This window comes from Athene cunicularia (assembly GCF_003259725.1).
Source record: "Athene cunicularia isolate RWA chromosome 8 unlocalized genomic scaffold, athCun1 chr8_part1, whole genome shotgun sequence".
In the NCBI taxonomy this organism is placed as follows: domain Eukaryota; kingdom Metazoa; phylum Chordata; class Aves; order Strigiformes; family Strigidae; genus Athene; species Athene cunicularia.
Window position 1 is genome coordinate 16,550,241 of NW_020799109.1, and position 22,780 is coordinate 16,573,020.

General features: G+C 34.3%; 1 protein-coding gene across 2 annotated transcripts in view; it reads right to left on the reverse strand.

Annotated features, from left to right (window-relative positions):
* Positions 1–1,132: 1,132 nt before the first annotated feature.
* The window catches only part of ODF2L (outer dense fiber of sperm tails 2 like), a 56,040-nt gene continuing 34,392 nt past the window's right edge, over positions 1,133–22,780 (reverse strand). The window contains exons 1-15 of one of the 2 annotated variants that reach the window (XM_026854353.1): positions 22,598–22,774; positions 22,306–22,416; positions 19,380–19,442; positions 19,073–19,144; positions 17,244–17,360; positions 13,867–14,052; positions 12,437–12,546; positions 11,049–11,184; positions 10,392–10,502; positions 9,145–9,249; positions 7,831–7,989; positions 5,653–5,738; positions 5,404–5,566; positions 4,362–4,487; positions 1,133–2,370 (exon numbers count right to left, since the gene is read on the reverse strand). In XM_026854353.1, the coding sequence (XP_026710154.1) occupies positions 2,242–2,370; positions 4,362–4,487; positions 5,404–5,566; positions 5,653–5,738; positions 7,831–7,989; positions 9,145–9,249; positions 10,392–10,502; positions 11,049–11,184; positions 12,437–12,546; positions 13,867–14,052; positions 17,244–17,360; positions 19,073–19,144; positions 19,380–19,442; positions 22,306–22,404 (1,662 nt within the window). In that variant the 5' untranslated portion in view covers positions 22,405–22,416; positions 22,598–22,774 and the 3' untranslated portion in view covers positions 1,133–2,241. Of the gene's footprint in view, positions 2,371–4,361; positions 4,488–5,403; positions 5,567–5,652; positions 5,739–7,830; positions 7,990–9,144; positions 9,250–10,391; positions 10,503–11,048; positions 11,185–12,436; positions 12,547–13,866; positions 14,053–17,243; positions 17,361–19,072; positions 19,145–19,379; positions 19,443–22,305; positions 22,417–22,597; positions 22,775–22,780 lie in introns of those variants that run through there. The other variant, XM_026854351.1, reaches the window with a different exon arrangement.

A 22,780-nucleotide genomic window follows, 5' to 3' on the forward strand; every position in this document is an offset into this window, starting at 1 on the left:
CTAATTCAGCATAACCATATCTAAGAATTCTGCAGCATGACACACAGTTTTCTATGTTGTAAAATGAACAAAGCAAGAACAACTTTAGCTGTACTTTACACAGTTACTAAAAATGCAAGTAGCAATCTAGACTAAATGCCAGATCCTTAGATAGTTAGAAAAATAATTTATTTTCTTTATTAAAAAAGCTCACAGTAACTTCTGTCTCTAAATGAGCTAAAAAAATTTAAAATGCAAGCAACATGACCAGCTAATACCCATTCAAAAACGAACTGAGAAAAAAATAAGTGATCATTGTGACTACTAGCCTTATTTCTACCATGAAAAAAAAAAAAAAAATCAGGAATGGAGAGGTGTAACAACATCACCATCATTTGGAAAATCCTGTCTTCATTTTTAAAATATTTCTAAGACTTCAGAGATCAAGAATGTTTATTCCAGTGACTGAATATGAAGAAAACAAAAGGAAGTCTATATTAATAGAATGGAAACTATGGGTTGAGCTAAAAAAATACAAATTTTTAATTTTATAAGTTGTCACCTATACTTTGACATACCTTAAATTTATTCTGTTTGTATACATTTAGAGGTAAAGAGATATCTGAAGCCGTCAGCAACTTCAATAATTCCTAATCTATTTCTTGCAAATGACAGAGGAAGAAAAAAAAAATAAATCTAACTGCCTGGATAGCAAAAGATAGGCTGAAATCAAGTTACTGTATATCTTTGTATCATTTATCAATGAAAATTGTACAATTTTCCACTATGATCTTTTAAAAAACAGTCACAGAGTGGGTTCAATATTTTATTTCTGAAATCTTTCCTTTGCACATGTTGACTTTCCAAAAAGGTTTTGATATTTTGTTAGTAGCACAAGCAGAACTAAATTGATACAAATATGGTTGTAAGCATGTGTATGTAATGCAAAACCCCCCAAATTTAACAGAAATATGTGCTGCTAGCATGTCATATAAAATAACTGATAATTTTATTTTTAAGAAGTACACACAAGCAGACCATTAGCACATCTCAGTATTTGTTAGGATGGATAAGAATTTGTTAAAAAAGAAAAAAATTTATAATGCATAGAATGTTGACAATAAACACTGAAATATTACGTTTAAAAAACACGTATTATCCATGCATAAAATAACTTCTGTTTTCTGTCAAAAATATATATTATTTAAAAACACATTCTAAATTACATATATTTATCTGAACGGACTACTTTTCAAAAAACGTATCACAACATGCATCTATAAAAACAATTATTTTGTCAATCCGAATTGGTTTTTGTATTAGCCCTGTATCAGCTGAATATTTACATGTGTTTAGCTTGAGGCATAAACCAGACTTACTTCAGAGAACAGTAGTAGCTCGTGCTCAGAGACAAATACTTAAATACCTTACTGGAGCTGTGTCACTGGGAAAAGGTACAGTGACACATTCAGAGCTTAAACTATATCTGTATCTAAAATACTTTCCTACTTATATTTATAAAATACTACTACAGTATACTCCTGCTCAAAATGGGATGTAGGGAAAAAAGGCTGGATGGGACAGCCTTGTGGTGGCAACTATTTCATGCAGTGCAGCAGCACGTGCTATACTGGTGCTGAGCTACAGTGAAAAGAAAGGAAGAGAACCTAATGATCTCTAAATTTTTGCCTGTCTTAATAGGATAGATATCATCTTGGGCAACTAGATTTCTACAGTAACAGAAGTATAATGAATGATAAATATTATATAATTACTAATAATTAAAATACACAAATTACTATGCAACCGGTCAATGAGTGTTCTCTTCCCCCCTGTGAATTGAAAGGTCACCTGCGATCATCTGCATTTACCATGGACTAAAAGACTGCACATAAGATTTTACAGCAGAGGACCTAACACATGGTAAATTCACAGATAAATTTACAACTTTGTGTGCATACCCCACACCTCCACACCTATCACAACTGTCGCGCTCTCTGCCTTTTCACTTCTGTTCCATGAATAACACAACTCTTTATATGAGTAATACCAGGTAAATTTTCCACACGTGCCCAGCCAGTAGGATATACAGCAATGACTGACCTGCTTTTCCCTGCCCACAGCAGTAGTTCTCCTAGGGAAGAACTAATATTATAGTACTCAATCCTGCAAAATACTGTAAGGCCTCAATAGCTTGCCTCCAACAAGAGTTAGAGACAAAATCTTGAAAAGTTTATTATTAAATAAAGTAAATTAAAGAAATCAGCCAAACATTGTTATGTATGAAGCTTTCAAAAACTGCACGTAATTCTGGATGCTCTGGTTCTTGTTCTCTGACTTCTGTAGGCTGTTCTCCAGCTCTTTCAAACGTACTTCATGGTGTTTTTCACTCTAAAGAAAAAAAGAGAAATGCAATGCAACTTAGAAATAAAATTAAAATCAGTCAAAAGAATTATGTAAGACAAAAAGTATCTAACTTTTACAAGCCTTATAGATCTGAAAAGTTTTCAGAGGCTCCACATAACTGAAACTTCCCAAAAAGGCCTCAAAACATTGAAGCTTTACCTACCTTCAGTCAGGACCAAGTAGAACATGTTTGAATACACTTATAACCCAAAAAAGGACTGGGAACGTAAAACCTAACCTTCTGAATTTCTATCATGAAAGATTCCTAGCATCTTAAATCTGTTACAGACTTAACACTCGCTCATGTTGATTTTTCAAGGAAACATCTGTTATTGGGCTCTGATGCAACATGGTTTTTGATGCCTATAGTTCCTTATATAAAAAAGATGAATGATAGCAGTATCACCTGCTCATCAGTCCCATGCTTGATTATACCATAGATCATTTGTTATATAAATACTAAAGATATTCAGGGTATTTCCTTTTATGTCTATTACAGATTTCAGATGCTAATTGGTTAAAATATTTCAGTGTTTTTAAAATGGAATTATAGTAAACAGATTTAAATCTAGCCTTAGAAAAAAATAATCAGGTTAGGATGAATAACTGAATAAAAAGTTACCTTCACAGTCCTATTTTGTTTCCATTTTCACTACAACAGGAATAAACCCATTTTATCATTTTCCATAATGCATTCTGTTATATGTAAATGTAATTGGAATAAAAATCAATTCATTAATTTAGAACAATTCTTCTCTCAGACAGATATCTTTCACATTTATATTTTAACTGTAAGCTTCCAACAGAAACCATTTGAAAACATTTTTTCTGGGACAAAAGACAAGAAAATTTGCTTTATTTTCTCTTTAACATAGTAAGAAATTCCTATGAAAAAAATTAAATATTTTTTCATTGAATAAATATTTTCACAGAATAAAACACTAGCCAACATCTGATATTGTTTTAAGAACACTTTTTTTCTTAGGGTAAATGCAGACATTAAGTTGTACTTGATATATATAAAAATTAAAGCATACTGAATTCAGAATTGTATCTCATGTCTTATTTATATCTTGAATAGTTTGCATTTAGGTTGGCTTGATTTTAATCTTGAATGCTTCAAGTCAGAATGAATATTGTTTTCGAAAGTCTAGGAGAGTGATAGTAAACCTTTCCAGTGTCTCCTATATTTATTTTAAATCACTTTGTAGCTTATTATCACTGACACAGGACAAATCTCTAACTGTGTCAAAACTCTGATTAAAGTAAATAATTTGCCATCACTAGTCTAGGGAATTTAGCTATGTCTAACATTTTACTAATAGAAAATGTGCTGAAATTTTCTGGATTCGATAAGACAATACATCACACTTCTTTTGTTTGTTTTCAGAGAGTATTACTCAAAGATACCTTCTTAGACTGTTACTTTGCTGAATAGGTAAGTATCAACATATCAAAACCTGGGCTTTTAAAAGCTTGACACTGAAAAAAAAATCACAGTATCTCTTTTATTACTAACTACACTTATGTGCAACATTGGTATGTAAGGTGAAAGCTCTTCACAAATTCCAGTAAGATCAGATTCTTGTAACGAACTCAGGAAAAAAAACCCACCACTATGTCATCATGGAACTGTTATGCATTTATTCAAATCTAGGTATGCATGCTGAACATGATTAATCTGAGAGGGAAATTACAAATGCATATGTATTTTTTTTTATTTTTGCCTTGCTGGGAAAACTGGATTGAATAAGAGACATCAACTCAGTATTATTCCAGTGATTTAGTTAGACTGGGCATCTGTTAAGTCTATTAGAAACTTCAATATACAAAGGATATTGTCAAGTTGAATCTGCTGTTCCCAAAATTGTGTATCAATTGTATTAGTAGTGTGGTTTTCAGTAAGAGGAATTTTTTACTGTAAACAGTGATGTAGTAAGTAATTTCTTAAGTCATAAACAGTATTATTTACTCACATGGTGAAATAGGCAGAGGAGTTTTTTCTTCTCTTCTTGCCCCTCTCTCACTTCAGTTTCAAGAACTAGCATTTTTGCCTGAAGGGCTTGGTCTCTGTATGACATTTTTTCTAGTTCTTCAGCTACCTATAATAGCGATGAGGAATGATGTATAGTTGCTTTCACTTAAAGCCCAAACCAAACTCTTTTCTTATACCTTAGCATTTAAAGCTCTATTTCCTATTTTGCCATCTAATACTTCAGTAATTTTTCATGCACAGAAATTAAACAAACCTGGGAAATATTCTGGCTAAATTTTGAAGGTTTCAATTTGGAAAACAATGCAGTATTACTGGGAGGGAGACAGTTCTGTAATTTATTTGTAAGTTAAACAAAACTTGTTATTTTCCCAAAACCAAATCAATAAGCTTAGACAGTATTGGGAAAATTCAGATAATTTCAACATGATTAATCTGAGACAGAAATTACAACTTCATACATATTTTCTGATTAAACTAATATAATTCACTGCAATATGAATTCCTACATTTCCTCTTCCATTTGATTTACTGTTTGCATCCTTTCTAAGTTACAAATCTCGGCTCAATATTGAAAATGCGCAAAGCCTTTGTCTAAAATGGAAGGAATTCAACACCAAAGTTCTTGTGGGCTGCCTATTTCAAAGAAAATAAGAAAAAAGCAAAATTAAGCTTTTGTTCAGAAAACTGACATATGTGTAGGATTTAATATTAGGTGCTTAAAGCGTTTTGATTTGTCACCAGAAAAAGAATGAAATGTTGGCCCAGTAAACTTTGTCATTAATTTCAATAGGATCCAGACTCCATTAAGAAGTTGAATTGTGCAATACATATTTAAACATGCAGAAATTCCCAGTAACTTTTTAGTATTGCTCCCTACATGCAGAATAACCTTATACTATCTTTTGTCAAGCACATTTGTTTTTAACGCTATTTTTAAATAGAAAATGGCAAACAAGATTATCTTAATCTTATCTTAATCTTACTTTATGGATGCTTAAATAATACACATATTAAATCAATACCATTTTTCTCCCTTCTTCCAAAGCAGATTCCAGTTGTCTGGTTAATCCATTATATTCTGCAATTTTCTCTTCAAGCTTCAATTTACTGCACTGAAGACTCTCATCTTCTTTTCTGAGCTGACAAGCAAGTTCTTCATTTTGAAATTCCATCTTTTCTAATTGTCTTTATGCAAAACAGATTAATGCATTATAATTCACTATAGCAGAGAAATACGGGAATTAACTGCAGTCATATTTTTTAAAAGTTACCTTTTAAGATTTTCATATTTCTTCTGAATGTTACAGTTTTCTTCTTCTAAGGAATGACTGCCCAGAGAAGTTACAGTATCTTCCTCCTGAAAAAATGACAATTTGTTTCTAGTTGGAAACTTATATACAGGATATTACAGAGTAAAACTAAGGTTGCCTAGTAAAATCCAACTGAAAAAAATTAACTGTAATTTCAGGTAAACACTGTATTATATTCAAGTAAACATTATCTTGTGCTTAAAACAAATGAAATACAGCAAAAGTAGCAGATTAAAATGTTGCGTGAACACTTTAAAACTGAAAACCTGCTATATAACAAAGTCCTAACAAATCCCATATGCTGCTCAGGCAGCCTTGTGTATTAGGAGCTGGCCAGGTCTACCTCCTCATGAACTCTGACTCTTGAGCTTTAGATTCCAGCAAAAATAAATTCCCTCACACTACAGTCACAGGAAGCATAAAAATAAAACCACATATATAGAGAGTTATCACAGAAGAAGAGTGCAGCACTAGCAAAGGATTTCAGAAAGTAGTAAATATCAAAAAAGACAATCAAGTTCATCAAAAGAAGTATATCAGTAACATAAACTGAAGAAAGCAAGAAGCCAAGCTGTCTTCCCCTGCCCAGCACCCAGACTGACAAACTCCGTTTTTTTTTGTATCTTCCAACAGTGATTTGACTATATTGCTCTTGCTACCATCCATCCACAGCAGATAAGCAATAAATAGCCACATCACCAGCCTGCTGGCACCATTTTTTAAGGGACAACCTCCACCATTCACTGGACTACCTCAAGCAGTTCCACCCAGTAATTTGAGCCAACCTGGTTGATTTTGTTTATGTAAATTACAGGCTGTTCAGCTAGCAGACTGGTAGTAGCAGAAACCTCCAGCAGAGGGGTAATAAACTGATGTCCTGCTCCAGCTGAACCCAGAAGAGTGTTTGTGTGCATGGTCCAGTTACCTCAAAAGAAGTTTTCCCAAATTCCAGTCATAGGATCAAGGGTCAGAATCTTTAAAGGATGTTACCAAGATTTAATGCTGAAATTTAGTAGTGTGCAATTCTATATAGTAGTGTGTAACTCTATACTTAAGTATAGTGAAACTACTTCACTATACTTAAAGAGGGTTTTGTGCATTTATTCAGGAAAAGATGTAGTTAGATTAAAATTACATACAAAATCTTATATATGCACCTCAAAACTAATTGCTGCTTAAGTACTTTGCTAAGCAAAGATGGATTTATGAGCTTATGAGCATTCCTGGAAAGAGTATTTAAATTACATAAACAAGAACAAAAGTTGATATTATAAAGATCATCTTGACAAGAAATTTTAAAACAAAACCAAGAGCCATGGGGGTTTTTTATAAGCAGATAAAGTCTATAGGGACACAGAGAATCACTGTGTTTCAGCTGAAGTTTTCCTACTGACACAGGAAGAAGATGAAGCCCCTTTCTCACCCTACTGATTCAACCATCTTTGTCATTCATGCTAGCAGAGTACTCTCTTCTAACTCAAAAGCACATTGAAAAACAACAGAGAACAACAGAAACCCCTAAACTTGGCCCTGCCATTGAAACTGATGTCACAGAAAAAAAAGCTGATGGATATTCATGCTCAGGTTTAAGAGAAAATACAAGCAGGTATGCTAAAAATAGAAATTATCCTATTAAAGCATATTTTAAAAATATTTTGTCAACCAACACAATGTAATCATTAAAATGCTAGTCATTCATCATCAACAATATAATTTATAACTATTTATTTGAGCAAATATTGTCTGGTTTAGAGATTAGTCATTAAAAACAAAACTAATGTGGAATTAATTTATTCCACTAGATACAAACAATAACTAGACTTGCACATTTATTTCCAGGGAAGAATTCTGCCACATATCTCAGGAGATAAGTATTCAAAAGGATCAAGAATATACTCACTTAAAAGATAAAGAATCTAAAAGTAACTAGGCTTGTCACATACTAAATTCACATAAATACAGTTGGCAATAGTTTTACTTGCATTATGCTATTTCTACAGAAGAAGCTTTTGATTTATGAAGCAAATAACAAAGGAAACCACACAACTGTCACACACGCTAATAGGAAAAGTGTCCCAGACACTTTCTTCTCCATAATTTTCTCATTTATCTTTAAAAAAATCAGCATGTTCTAAGCACCTGAAGCTGCAGCTCCCTAAGGGCTGTGCATTTCTGTGCATGGATCCTTTCCCAGGACATAAGCTTTCCTTGATATCCTTGATGCTTTTCTTCAGCTGCTTTCCACAAGTCACAAACATGTTCTAACTCCTTTAACTCAGCCTCTGTTTTGTCCCTCACCTGCATAGTAGCATCACAAGAGAAAAATGTAAAACCATAAATTAATTGTTGTAATATTTAATGGCTTTCCCTGTACGTGATAAATCTGAAATTCTATGTAAGTTGCATAGTATCACTGTTTTAGAAAATACTGTCAGTTACAAGTTCCCATTGGAGAAATTCCCATCTCTCACTACATTTCATTAAAGACTCAATAACACTCACAATGAACATTTACAAAATTACAATGAACAATTACACAACTGCAACTGTTAGCAGTTCATCATGCAATACCCAAATTTTGATGTTATTTTTATTGCAATATCTTTTGGGACATGTCATACAGGCACACAAAGCAAATTACAGGAAAAATTCTGACAATACAACTACTGCAGTATTTGAAAAGAGGGCAACACCTAATGCCATCTGAAGCCACACACAATGCTGTGCAAATATTTATGGGATCAGAAAACGTTTTCCTCCATTCTACAACTCAATCATGAAAAAATAGTTCGTATGAAATAAACGAACATTTAAGACACTTCTCTGTGAGGACTAATTCTGTTCTCTAGAACAGAACATTGCGGGCAATGCAAAGCCTGTCCCTGCCTCAGCATTATTGCTTAAAAGAATATGTATTTTGATGAGCTGTGGAACTGAGGAAAGTGATTTTCCTGCCAATTTTGTATTACTTTCTGATGCTTAAGAATGTGCTAACTGTATTCCAGTACTGCTGAAAAACTTAAAACTCATCTCTATGGATTCTCTGTTTTAACTGCTAGTTAAAACAAACAAATCAGTCTTACAGTAGGTTTGCTTCCCTACACCACTTTCACAGCTGTTCTGTCAAGAAATCTAGTTTTAAAATCATCAATAACAAAATCACATTTTTAAAAGCAATAATTCTCAAATTCTAAAATAGCAGCCCAACTCCTTAGTCATTACTCTAGGAACCACTTCTTGTCTGTTTGCAATTGTGTAGTATCCAAAAAAAACCTACCAGCTCACAAGTAAGAGGTAGTAAAATATTCAGTGAATTTACAAACAATTTTATACATGGAAAAAGAAAAAAGAGCCAGTACCTTGTGACATCTAGTAAGTGGATCACAATAATGTAAGAAAGATCAGTGTCCTACAGAATTGTTTGGAAACATGATTTATTACTGCAAAACTTACCTTATCTACTTCTAAGCATTTATCTTCTGTTATTCTTTTGTTTTCATTTAAGACTGTTTCATATTTGGATTTCAATTCTTCTACTGCTGTTTGCAATTTTTGTACCTATGACAACATATATTTTTCACATACATTTTCAAGGTGTTTCTTTTAAATATAGAAAAGATAAAATCATTAGTATGAAGCATAAAGGAAAACCTTTGATTTTTAAATATAATCTCAATATTTGTCACTATATGAAGTTATTTATTTTCATTAACCTACTCACCACGGCAAATATAAAAGGGTAACCAGATAAAGAACACTGATATCAATATTTTGTTATCACCAATAGAGGATGAGCTACAAGTTGTGCTATGGAAGCAGCCAGCATGACTTTCCTCCCAGATAACAAACCAGTAATCACCAACTGTTCCCACCTGAAGTCACCACAGCTACAAGTCAGGAAATTTCAGCCCACTCACTTCTTAAGACTGGCTTCTTAAGAACTACATCCCCCATGTTAAAGCTTGCAACAACTTTCACTATGGTGATGTATTCCACAGACAAGGCTCACTGGTTGTAAAATTTTATATCATGTCTTTTCTCTCATCAATGATTTTGAAGAGAGGTAAGTGAAAACTATCAGTGAAATGGTGTCTATGCTACAGCAGAAATATATACAACATTGAATCGATGTTCTAAAATGTTTTCTCTGTAAATAAAGCCAAATACAAAAAAGGAACTGATAAAAAGCCCATTTTAAATCCGATTTATATGTGTTGCTGGTATTTTCAAGGTAGAGCTACCTATGTAAATAAAATGACTCTTGAAACAGTACTTGGATGCTAGTTTACTGTTCTTAGGAATGTGGAAATAAAGATGTGACCAATGAGAGATATGGATATGTCTGCTAAAGACATCACACTCAAATTTTATTTTTTAAATATAGTTTACTGGCTTGCCGACTTGCTTTATAGGAAACAAATCTTTTCTAAGCAATCGTGTAGTTAGATCTGTTGGCTTCAATGAGCTTCAGCTGGGCTTCACACAATTCAGTAAGAATTACATGTACTAGTCATAGTGGGGAGACTATTCTTGGATATGGTTTGCAATGGCACTCTCTTTTATCATCCTCGGCGTCATGACAGTATTACAATGGCCATGATAATACATCTGTTTTATTACAAACAAAACCTTTACAATTTCCTCAAAACTGCTTAAGAATTTAAAACCCATACTTGAACATTTCAAATATGCTTGGTGACCTGATTTTTATACTGTTCAGCAAGGTTTTCCTGCAGCTTTGCCTCTTCTTGCAGATTTTGCAGCTCATTTTCAACAGAAACAGTACTGTTTTCCAATGTAGCAAGGGAAGCCTTGATTAAAACATGGAAAATATAAAAACTGTGTGTTATTAAAATAACACAGTCTACAATATGATATTACTAGTAAATGACCTGCAGGCACTAAAAAAGAATGACACAATTATTTATCCTGTCAAACAAAAATGACAGCCCACAGTTCATTTGTCAGCTCATAAAGACATTTACTTTGGAGGACAAATACAACACAAAACCTGTAAACCCTTTAAAAATTGAAATTAATAATTGGGCTAAATTCAGTTCTTTAATCTGAAGAAAGTTTTATGAACATAAAAGAACAATTTCTAGTTAAGCAATTTTGTAGCTACTGACAGTAAAATAAATGGCATCTTGGTTAAGAAGATTAGCCAACCCTGTTCCTAGCTTTGCCATTTACACAGATAAATTTAATGCCTCATTTTCACTTACTGTAAAAAAATGGATGGCAAAATTTATTCTACAGGGTTGGAATCTCTGGAGGCCCAAAGGGAACTGATGTGATTACTTTATTAAAGTATCTGAAATGCAGAGCCGTTCAACAAAGATTTACAAAGATCTCACCTTTAATTTTTCATTTTCATTTTCAAGGTAGATCTTTTCAGAGTTAACAGAATTCAGCTTTCCAAGAATTTCCTCATCTGAGTTTCTTCTCCATTCCTCCTTTCTTTTCAGGTCTTCCAAAAGGCTTGTGATCTGCCTTTTTAGATAGGCAAGAATGTCTGTATAATATACAATGCTTCCAAAACTCTCACTATGCAAATTAAATTGTACCTTAACACGTACTCCTTCATTGTTCTTATTTCATTAAAAAAACCCAAAAAGAAATAATGCAATCAAGCATCCTAAGAAAGCAGTATCTATTGAAATAAGAAACTATGCAAAAGAGTGGTCCATCAAAGGTCCTAGGTCAATTATAAACAAATACATTACCTAGAACACCCAAGCATACTTCCAAGACAACTCTGCATATACATACTGTACAAAATTTAATTATATGGAATTTACAGGGTCTATCAGATAATGTCTTACTAAGAACATTCCATAGCTAGTTTAGGAATGTTACATTCCATTATTAAAATCAACAAGTTGTGCTATGCCTCTCCATTTGCTTTTCATATTAATGAAGTTAAACATCACCTGTTAAATTTTAAAATATGCTGAAAATATTTTCAGAAACACCAGATTTTCTCAAACAAAAACAAAACTCAAGCCAATTTCATTTGAGCTGTTATGTATCTGAGCATGAATCAAATTTTTTGCACAATAAACATTCTGCCTGAGACCTAGCATAAAGGCAGATACCAGTTTCTTTGGCTTGTTTGAATTATAGTCCATACTTCTACCGACAGAAAAGGTAAAAGGATATTTGCCACTGTCTGCCAAGGAAAATGGCATCTGCTTCATGTACGTTAAGATTTGACTGTATAGTTTGAATGAGGTTGGACAATTTTTTGTTGCTTTTCCTTACAATGAACTGTTCAAATGCACATCTTAGAGGAACCTTTCTCTATCCTCTAGTGGGGTGAGACACTAGTGGAACTGAAATAATTTTGCCATCGTTTGAAGTAGAAACTAGAAGCCTAAGAACCTTCTTCTATACTGCAGTAGACACAAAGGTTTAATACTCAAGCTGTTGAATCAATTACTAAATAAGTGATTCTGAGGAAGCAGGATAGTAGCTGCTAATAAGTTCAGGCTAATTGGAAGTATTCATCCGTTCCTTACTTGTATGGGGGAATTAAGTTTTTAAAAAACTTATGAAATGCAGCAGAGAGAAGGCTAAACATTTTAAATTTGTTCTAGTTTCACACTTCTAAATTCTGCCTAGAATTTTAAAATATTAATATATAAACTTGTTTACATTATCAACACTGAGGACTACACTACTAACTATCAACACTGTGTCACTACAGCAACAACAAAAATAATAGATCAACAGTTTAACTTACTTCCTGAGATCTTCCGTTTGAATTTGTAACGTTGTCTTTCCTTCAACCATTCTATCATGCTGGCTTTTCCAAATGTCGGAAGCTGACAGTATCTCAGACAGTTTGACTTCCTAGATAATATAGGATTACAAATTATGTAACAAAAGAATACCACTGAAGAATGCCATCTAATTATATAAATTTTTCTAAACACAAGAGCTATTTAATATAAGATGGCTTTATTTGATCTCCCTAGTAAAAAGCAATGTAAATTTTGTCTTATTTCAAAAGAAAATAAACAAAATTACATTCAAAAAAATTAAAGTCTAAGTAGAGATGTACTTTCAAGGCAGAGAAGCAGTTAAACACTGGCACTGTATATCAATTGTAGACTACAACAATATTTCAAAATTTAAGATTAAAATCTTTTCTTAGAACAAAAATATTTGTCTCTAATATATCTCTACTACATATAAATTACATAAATCAATACAAAAATAAAATTATTTCAAAACATTTTAAGAATAAAAAATAATAGCTAGGTAAGAAATGCAAAGTTAGGTGAAATCCCTTGAAGAAGTATGGTTAATTAACCAACACATGTATCTTGAAAGTACACCAAGTCTTCGGTGGGGAAAGAAAACAACAGTGTGACTACAAAACATCAAAACTTCAGCAGTTAGTACAACCCTCTGTACTACTAAGTGTACTTCAAGATCCACTACTGTCTTCTCACAAAGATCAAAGAAAAAAAAAATATTAACCACCACTTCCTGGTGTACTAACTGGAAAAATATATATTTGCTACTAACATGTCCAAAATGATGGCAACAAATCTAGGAGTATGAAAACATACTCTTATTAGGAAATCTAAAGAGGGAATAAAGATCTTGGCACAGTTCTGATCCACCTGGCCCTTTTCGAACAGTTACACACTGTAGGGATATGCAGGGCAAGGATCTAAGGCACAATCTGGATTAAGGAAATTTTGTACTTGGATTTTGAAAAGGCTCAGATCAAGCAGCTTAAAAATGGAAATCTAAGTATCTACATAAGATGTCATACACTGATAAATAATGAAAACAGAGACTTCAAACACCAATCATGGATTCTCAGTTAGCATTATGTACTTCTGGGTTAGTGGATATCCATAAAGGTCTAACAGGAAGATCAGGAGAGATGTAACTGAAATCTGATAAGACTCCTCTTACTTACTACAGTTTTAAGTGGACAACTTGACATTCACTAAATTTTAACAAAACCAAGGCAGTTAATGTAATAACAGTTTTCATGTCACTTATAGCAACCTCTTCCTTAACCAAGCAGCAAAATAATAAAAGAGATACAAACACAGTATGACCAACCAACTTCTATTTTACACAGGTGAAAGTCTCCCAGTTGTTCAATTTAAAACAATACAGGACAGCATTGCTCACAGTATAATCACTCACACATTCTCTTATTCTGGAGGTTAAGTTTTCCACAGCTGCTTCAAAGCGTTGAGCTCTTTGTTTCTGGGACCTGATTGCTTTTTTCAGAGCAGTCTTCTTTTGCTCACTTGTTTCCTTTAAGGCTAACATCTGGTGCTTGTATTCACCAACTTGAAGTTTCCACTCTGCTATTTTCTTTTCTAGAGTCTGCAGCATAATTAAACATCAACTCTTTTCAAATTCTATACCTTACAGATCCTTTTGTGACACAACATAATCAGGAATATCAATTACATTTATAATCTCTTTGAATAATGTCTTTGTATCTCAAATCTTGTGGTTGATACAAGGAGCTAGCCAACATACATACATCATTAGGCAAGAGAAAATACATGTTGGGAAACTCATTACAAAGATGATCAAGAGACGAGGTTGAGAAGGTGCAGAAGCAGGCAGCAGTAAAGGGGAAAGACAGCAATATAACCATTGCTGTGTGCTCTTGGAAAAGAATGCAGAATTTCAGTACAGAAGGCATGGCATGGATGTTAAACCTATTAACGAGGAGGAAAATAAAAGAGGTTTCATCATCCCTAGTGGCTGATTTCTGGAAGGATGCTACTAGTGATACTTACTGATGTAGTACTAGTCTGTGCTCTGAATCTACAGTGAGCACACACACAACTAAGACTGGAGATCAGTATAACTGCGTAAAAGAATTGAATATGGAAGTTAAGGTCTTGGATTTGGGTTTTTTTAAGTCAAGAAGCTAGGAAAGGCCAGGGTCTTTTCTTGAAGCTATGTATTATGATATGGTCTGTGATTAGATGACCATTTACTATTTTCTTGCAAGATCTCTGACTTTTTCCCATGTATATAATAGTGTTGTTCCCTCCTGCCCCATCTTCTCTATTAATGAAACAGAATGGTTTAGTGAAGAAGCTATCTTTTATGGGAAGTTATATTTTGTGTTCAATGGGTAGTGAAGCAGGAAACATGAAAAGATTAAGCACTGTCTTGCCCACACAGACAATTGTTTACAGATAATTAAAACAGGCTATAATAAAGCTTAAACCACAGCAATAAATCACACATTGTAAGGACAGCTTATAACTACAATTTCCTGAGCGCTTGATTTTGCAGCACTCAGGAAATAAAATACATTTGCATTAAATTCATTTTTATTTAACTATATGTAAAATACATTTGCCTTAAATGTATTTTTAATGCATTTGATTATATTATGAAATGTGTACAATGCAGTTGAGATGAGAGCTGGGTTCTACAACTGTCATTATATTATCTTTTCTATTGCTGTTGAAATTTCTGACTAACTAGATTTGCACATTACTCTGATGAAGGCAGTGTACTGATCCCATCCAGTCCAGGGAGCTGACCTCTCTAACCTCATGACTTTTGTTATTTTTCATCTACATACCACTTGCTATTTAAATATGAATGTACAAAAGACCAGACATTAAAACAATGCATGATAACTTACAATAAAAGCCATACTGGAATCTGCTTCAGGGAGATTCTCAGATGCAACTATTTTTAAGGTGCTACAGCTTACCAGAAACATGAAGAAGCTACCAGTAGACAACTACTTTCATAAAGACAAGTGCAAGTTCTATTCATTTAACTTATTCTTTTTCTGCCAAACTACATCAGTGTAAGTAGGCTAGCAGTGTAAAGACATTTCTCAAGTCACTGATAAATATCCTAATTGTAATAATGATTAATGTATTTGTTTCCTTCATTTGAGTCTAGGTCTGACAATTATTTTCTACATGAATAAAGACCAGAATGACATGCCATTTACCTATTACGTTAATGTGCCAACCTTATTCAAGATACTACTTGTCAATTGCTATTAAATATGTGTATTATGCATATGAAAGGATATCTGTCAGCACAGGTCCTGCTAATGGCCCCAAAACTTTTCCAGAATCAGTGCAAAATATATGTGGCTTTCTGAGTAAAAGATGGTCTCAGGTAGTGGGACTCACCAAAAAGTAAAAAGTACTACTTCACAAAATGAAATTATAAAAACCCCAAATATGCAGGAAGCAGTTTTCATATATAGATGCTTACAGGGAATTTAATTAACAAAGGTGTGACTTGCAGGGAGTAGCAGAAGAACAACTTCAATAAATAGAGCAAGTAGAAAATCTGAGTCTATGTACAGACTTCTTGAACTGTTGGTATAAGTAAACAACTGTTATCCCTTGTTATAACCACAGGAGGTCACAATCACACTAAGAATAAGTGCTTTGGGCATTATTCAGTGGCCGAGGTAAATTTAAATTGAGAATTCATTTCATAAGGGTAATCCTAAGATTTTGCAAGTTTTTGTTCAGATATTAAAATAATCATCACCAGGATTTAAGCTAGTAACTGACTTCAGCACTTTTTGAAAAGCAAATGAACAAAACTTTTAAATAAAACTGAATGAAAATACAGTGGTACACCAAGTTACTTTACCTAATGAAAATGTTATTGGAATTCTATAATTGTACGAGGGAGAACAAGAAAGCAATTTGTATTCAGAGGAAAACTTGAAGTACTTAAACAGACATAGACATAGGTGACTTTTTTTGAAATTGCGTTGCTATAGGTTCCTTAACAACTTCAAATGGTATAATTAATAGGGGATATATGCCACTAAAAGAAGTTTGGAAATAAGAAATGCATTATTTTTTAGCTGATGTTCTCTCATTCATGCCTATGTTCTTGACAAGTTTCAAATACTGACATCTGAGGCCACATACAGCTCCAGCCTCTGACACATGACCTCTTCCTTGCCTTGTTCTAAAGCCAGTAACTGATGCAAATGTCCAAACTTACCTCTTGCCTTTTAGAACAGAAAATGGAAAATTTCACCTACTTTAAACAAAATGAGGTTAGGCATTAATCTTAAGTGTTTTTCTTTCAGTCAGTATTAAGAGTTTTATTGATTCCTTCACAGTCAATAAAAAGAAACAGGTGGTGATTCATCACCCCTCTCTTCCAACAGAAGCTCATCCTGGGGACTTGCCTATCTCTTTCCATTGACTATATGGAGACTGCCTCAGGATCGGTATCTATCTTCTAGATAGCACAGCTGGGTAAGTGCAAATGCTTTTATGTGTGCTTAACTTCCCTTCAGTAGAACTGCTAGTATGCACAAGTTGAGAAAAGAAGAAAAAAATCCACCCTTGCAATTAAGATAATGTGGTCAGGCAGACTGAGCAGAATATAAATGCTAATGATTTTTACTGTTTGGGTTTTTTCTTTTACTAAGAGTTTGATTTCAAGTAATACTTAAAGATTTAACTCTCACATCTGAGTTAAACTTTAACCACAATAAGGCTTTGCTAATTTTTTCAAATTAACTGAAACACAAGTAAAAATATGCTGACCTGTATTTTCACTTTTAATTCTTCATTTTCCACTTCTTTTCTTTGAATCTGACATTGCAGGTGAGCTTGTACTGCCTTTACTGATCTTGACAGGTAGTCTTTTTTCTGTACATTGACCTAAGAAAGAGAAATAAATGGAAATCTATTGGTCTATGGAGATATACTGTATAATGCTACCTATATTCTACTTCACCTTAGTTTCTAACTGATATTGAATGCCCTCAAAAGCTGGAAAAGATAAAGCATGCTCTACAAGTATATTCACAGGAAGTAACTTTTTGCTAATGTTATTCATGTTAAACAGAAATCACAAACTTGAAAGAACATATGTGTAATTGATGTCTCATACTTAATCTGACTCTTTAAGTAGTATGAACAAGGCCTGGAAGCATGAACTCAGAAACTCAGGCTGAGCAAGGGCATCCAGCTAGCAGGTAGACCAAAATTAAGCCACACTGATCAGCTCTGCACTGTCTAATTAAAACTGAACTGATTTTCATTAAATACCAAAGACCACCATCTGCTATTAGAAGTATTCATACACTTAATTCAAACCTCGGGGGGGGGGGGGGGGGGGCTATTTCCTTTGGCTCATTCTAAGTAAGAAATAATGAAAACAGGTAGGACAAAGTCATATTATCAGGATAGACTAGAAGGGCATTGTAATGCACCAGTGCAAGTGTTCATTATAGATATCAGTAAGAAAGTCAGATTCAGACTCAGTCAGATATTGATAAAAATGCCATTTATTGGAGATAACATAAGAAGGAACAAGAGGATAGCACAGATAATCATTTATCCCTTCAGATGCTGGACACCCCGAATTGTTCAACATTAGACACATCTCTAGTCAGCGCAGAGCATGCTGCACAGATCCCATCAACGCTGTCGTTTACTGGTGTTGTAGTCTTCAGAATCTTTATAGGCTTTTCTATTCAGGACTTCCACTCTGAAGCAAAAGGATGTTTCTATGAAAACATGCTGCTGCACTTCAAGATAAAGACAAGGACATGCCAATGGCCAGGTGCAAAAGGAGGCACCCCCAAAGGCTCCTCTAGTACAATTAGCTGGCTAAGCTTATCCTGCAGCCAAGTGGTATGTTCTCTTGGTTAAGTGAAGATAAATTCTCAAAGAACCATGACTCTCAACAAACCCCAAGGAGTTACAAAATCAAAGTACACCACTGTCCCTTTAAAGGTTTAACTGAGCCTATTCTGTCCCTCACTAACACTGAACCACACTGCATTGCATACACATAAAGTGCACTTTGGTATACAAGCACAGATTGCTAAACTACCAGTAAAATATTTTTTAAACTTTTATAGTACCTTCTTATACAGGACAGACAATTCTTCTCTTCCTGTTTTGGTTTCTGCACTGAGCCCCTTCCTTTAGTTCAAAGAGAGAAGGAGGTCTTGTCAGCCTTTGATGATACTAGCTCTGCTGTCAGTACTACCTCTCCCTACTCATAGAGCTCAAAGAACCATGGAAAATAACTGTGAACGGTACCTGTTTAGTTCACTCTGTATTCCCTCACTGTAAATATTTTTTTCCAGAACTATTGAAAATCTGTAAATGAGAAGCCAAAAGCCATTAGCCTAGATGTATGGCCCTCCATGAACCATGAGATATTAGTGTTAAGGATAACCTGTATTCTTAATAGGTTTGGATACAGTCTTGATGGTTTTAAGATATTTCTGTAGGGAACATCTTTCAGGGTTTTCCTGGTTTTCATAGATCTTTGAAATAATTGCTTTTCTCTAAAATTTGTAAATGAGAACCTAGTACACTGGGAGAAAACTTTCAGTCCAACAGAACTGGTCACTCACTTTTTCAAGCTGAAGCCTGGATGAAAGATCTTTAATATGCTTCTCCCTTTCAAGTATTTTTCTCCTGAGATTCTTCACGGAAAAAAGAAAAACCAAAGACATTATTTTAATGTCTGTACACAACAATCCAACAGTAATGCACACTGATGAACATATCATCTGTAAAACTATTACATTTTGTGCTGATAAACCACAAATACTTCCACTTTGCCACTCTCACTTGAAATTGTACAATCCCATGACATAGCCATTTTAAGATGTACAGCACAGGACAAAAAAAAAGAGACAGAAATTTTAATTTACTTACAGTATTTTGGGTTTCGTTTTCACTTAACTTCTGCATCAAAGCATCAATGTTTTTACTGTTTAACTTCAAAGGAAATATTAAAAAAATTACTTCATTTTATAATTGATTTAGCATTTTTTCAACAGTTGAATTTTGCACATATAATTTGCTACGTTTTCAAATTTGGTACATATGAATATAAAAGCTCACATACAAGCTACTTAGATCTGATGGTTTAAACCTAAAGATTCAATTTATTTTGTGCACAGAACTTTGTAGCTGAAGAAAATAAATTAGGGTCTTTCCATACACCAATTTCTTTACTTTAGCTAAAAGGACTCTAAATACCATAAATACTTAAGTGTTATTTAAACACCTAGTCAAATAGTAAACGCATCTGTACAACTTGTAATATTTTAAAGGTTAATATTAAGTATTAAAGTCTTTCAGGAACTTCAGTTAGATAAGAGAATTTGAAGACTGAATGAGAAAGCATAGTCTGGAGATCACAAAAATCAACCTACACTAACTGTTACTACAAATCCAAAAGAATTTATGTCCCTATAATATTATCAAGCTTCTCATTTTAAAATATCTAATTTTTGGGGTGTGGTAACTTTCCATTTAAAAAAAAAAAAAAATAAAAAATTGTGAGACTTTCATCGTACTAGTGAGAGGATAAATCCACTGCCTCAAAGGAGAAACTTTGGCATCAGAAGTTTTACAGCTCCTTTCAAAGCATTCATCTTATCCTGTCCTGCATGTAATTCCTCAGAATGTTCTGTAATCTTGATCCCATGTTTATCTGTAAAGTCAGTACATGGACCCCAATTCTTCATCCAGATTTTCACTTCCACATAAACACTGTATTCAGTAGTAGTCCAATCCTTTCCTGACTGCACTGAGTCCAATTTGCTATCAGCAAAAAACTATCATATAAACAGGAATGGTGTTTTATGATCCCACAGTAATTTATCAGCAAAAATAGGAAGGCTGAGAACACTTCCCAGAATTGAAAAGTGTCTGGAAACCTAAATTATCCATGCCATCTTTCCATTCTCAGGAAAATTGTCTTCCTCACATTTAGTTATCTATGAACTTCATCTGAAATGATCAACAAAAAGCCCCATGCTGTAAGACAGCTAGCATTGTCTATGAAAACCTGAAAATCAAGAATATTGTCTTTAAAAAAATTTCAGAAGAAACACCCATCTGTTAGCTTGCAAGAACAAAAGGTTAGTTTTATGACTTCTGAAAGAAAACTAAGAAAGTCAGCAATGACAAGACACATTAAATTTTAAAAGAAATCCACATTCTTCATCAGGTTTCTGTGCAAGTTCCATAACACCACTGTTAAACAGGAATTCATTGTGATCTACCTCTTGTTTTAACATACATAGCCCACCAAATTCTTTCAAACTTTGCAGGAACTCTTTTAGTGAACAGGACATAAGAAAGAAATCTTTCCAATACATCTATTAAAGAAGATAAGACTAAATGTTAGTATAAGACTTCCGTAAGAAAAGTACATTTGCATTGGTTCTACGGTGATGCCTTATATATTTTCTTACTTGGTGTTCTAGACTGCCAGATTCTTTGCTCAGATTGGTAAAATATTTTCCATCTTGGATGCCTTTTGCAGTTCTACAATAATCTTTTTTATACAGCTGAATCAGTGAACAAGGTTTTCCTGTTTCACCAGGTGGCACGTATGTTTTTCCCTGAAATAGCATTCATCATTACATAACATTTAGTACCACTCACAGTTAGGACACTGATCTTGCTAATTCAATGATATCAACATAAAACAAGACAGCTCTTCAGGAGAATCATTTAGGAGACATTTTGAACATCAAAGAAATCTCTCATTCATTACTTCCAAAGCCTGTGATACCACATGCTGTACCATCAAACTGATTGCTCACAGAACGCACCTCATCTACAAGGCAAAGGTAAACAGTTCACCTCCAGTGAAGGTGGAGGTCAAGTCCTGCTCAGACACTGATACAGTGTTTCACAGCACAGTTCTGCCAATTTGGAGGCATCAATGGCTTTTCTCTTTCCCCAGTTCAGAAAAGTTCCTCACCAGGCAGGGTTGCACAGGAACATGATGCTGCCCATGTCACAGCAAGTCCAGAGCCAAGTATCATTTCCTACTACCTAAATGCATCCCATTCCCCCCACTTCCCTGACAAACACCAGAAACCTGCCATCACCCTCACCCCTTCTCTAAACACCTCACTCCTGCCTTTACTCTCACACTCCAGCATGATTGATGCCCTTGTCAAGCACTACCTGCTTACTCCCGTCAGTCCTCCACTGACTACTCATTATTTTTCAGAAGTCTTGCCTTCTCCACCTACCAGTAGACATTTCCCCTGCTTTCAGCCTGTGCCAGGTACACTTCCATTAAAAGGATCTGTCAGACCAATTTACATCTGTATCTCCTTAGCATAATTAAGGAAATGAGTAAGAGAATTTGGGAAATTTCCAAGACTGCTCTGCTCCCAACTGTTGCCATAAACCAAATAACTATACTCCAAATGTGTAAAGGTTTTTTATTTTATATATATATATTTATGTGGCTTATGTTTCCTGGCAGACCTCAACTTGTGTAACACGGTGAAGGTCTCAATAGCTTTTTCTTTGTTATATAACCAAAATCAAGTTCTTGAATTTAACTACTTTCCATGAAAAAAGCATCTTGGAAGATTTAATATTGGTTTAATTTATTTGAGCCCATCTATGTAAGCAGAAAAGAACAAATAAGATTTTTTCTGGTTTCAGTATACCATTTTTATGTCCAGCACGCTCACTTGCCCATTTTTTGAAACAGCACCTACTTCCCATCTGTAGCTAAGCACTGTGTTTGGAAATACCTGTTTTGAATCATGTTAACAAAGTAAATAGAATGAAAAAAAGTTTAACAGGAATAGAATGAACTTGCCTCAGTAGCATGAGGAAGAAACTCTTCCTGAAGATCCAATAAGGGAGCAGTACAGTTATGTACATGTGAAGACGAGGATGATTGCAACGATGACGACATTTTGTTTTAACGCTGTATAACGAGAGAGTATATGTTTACATATAGTGGTGTTCTGTGATTCAGTAACTGAAATATTATCGGCACCCCAGGGCATTCCCACTAGACAATACAGTGTACCGGACCAAGGAAACCCTGGCCTCGCCAGAGACTGAATACGGTTAGTGCCGCTGAAATCTCGCACGCATATTCATACCTTGGAATCACTCAGGCAGCACTGATTTCACACATTTGGTGCACAGAAATCAAATCCCTCAACGGCAGAAAACGGAATACACACGAAGGAGGGCGTGACGCTCGCAGCTACCGTTGCGCGCTCCGCGGCGCAGGGGGTGAGGAGGAGGAGGAGGGGCGCAGGCACCCAGCAGCGGCCCTCCCC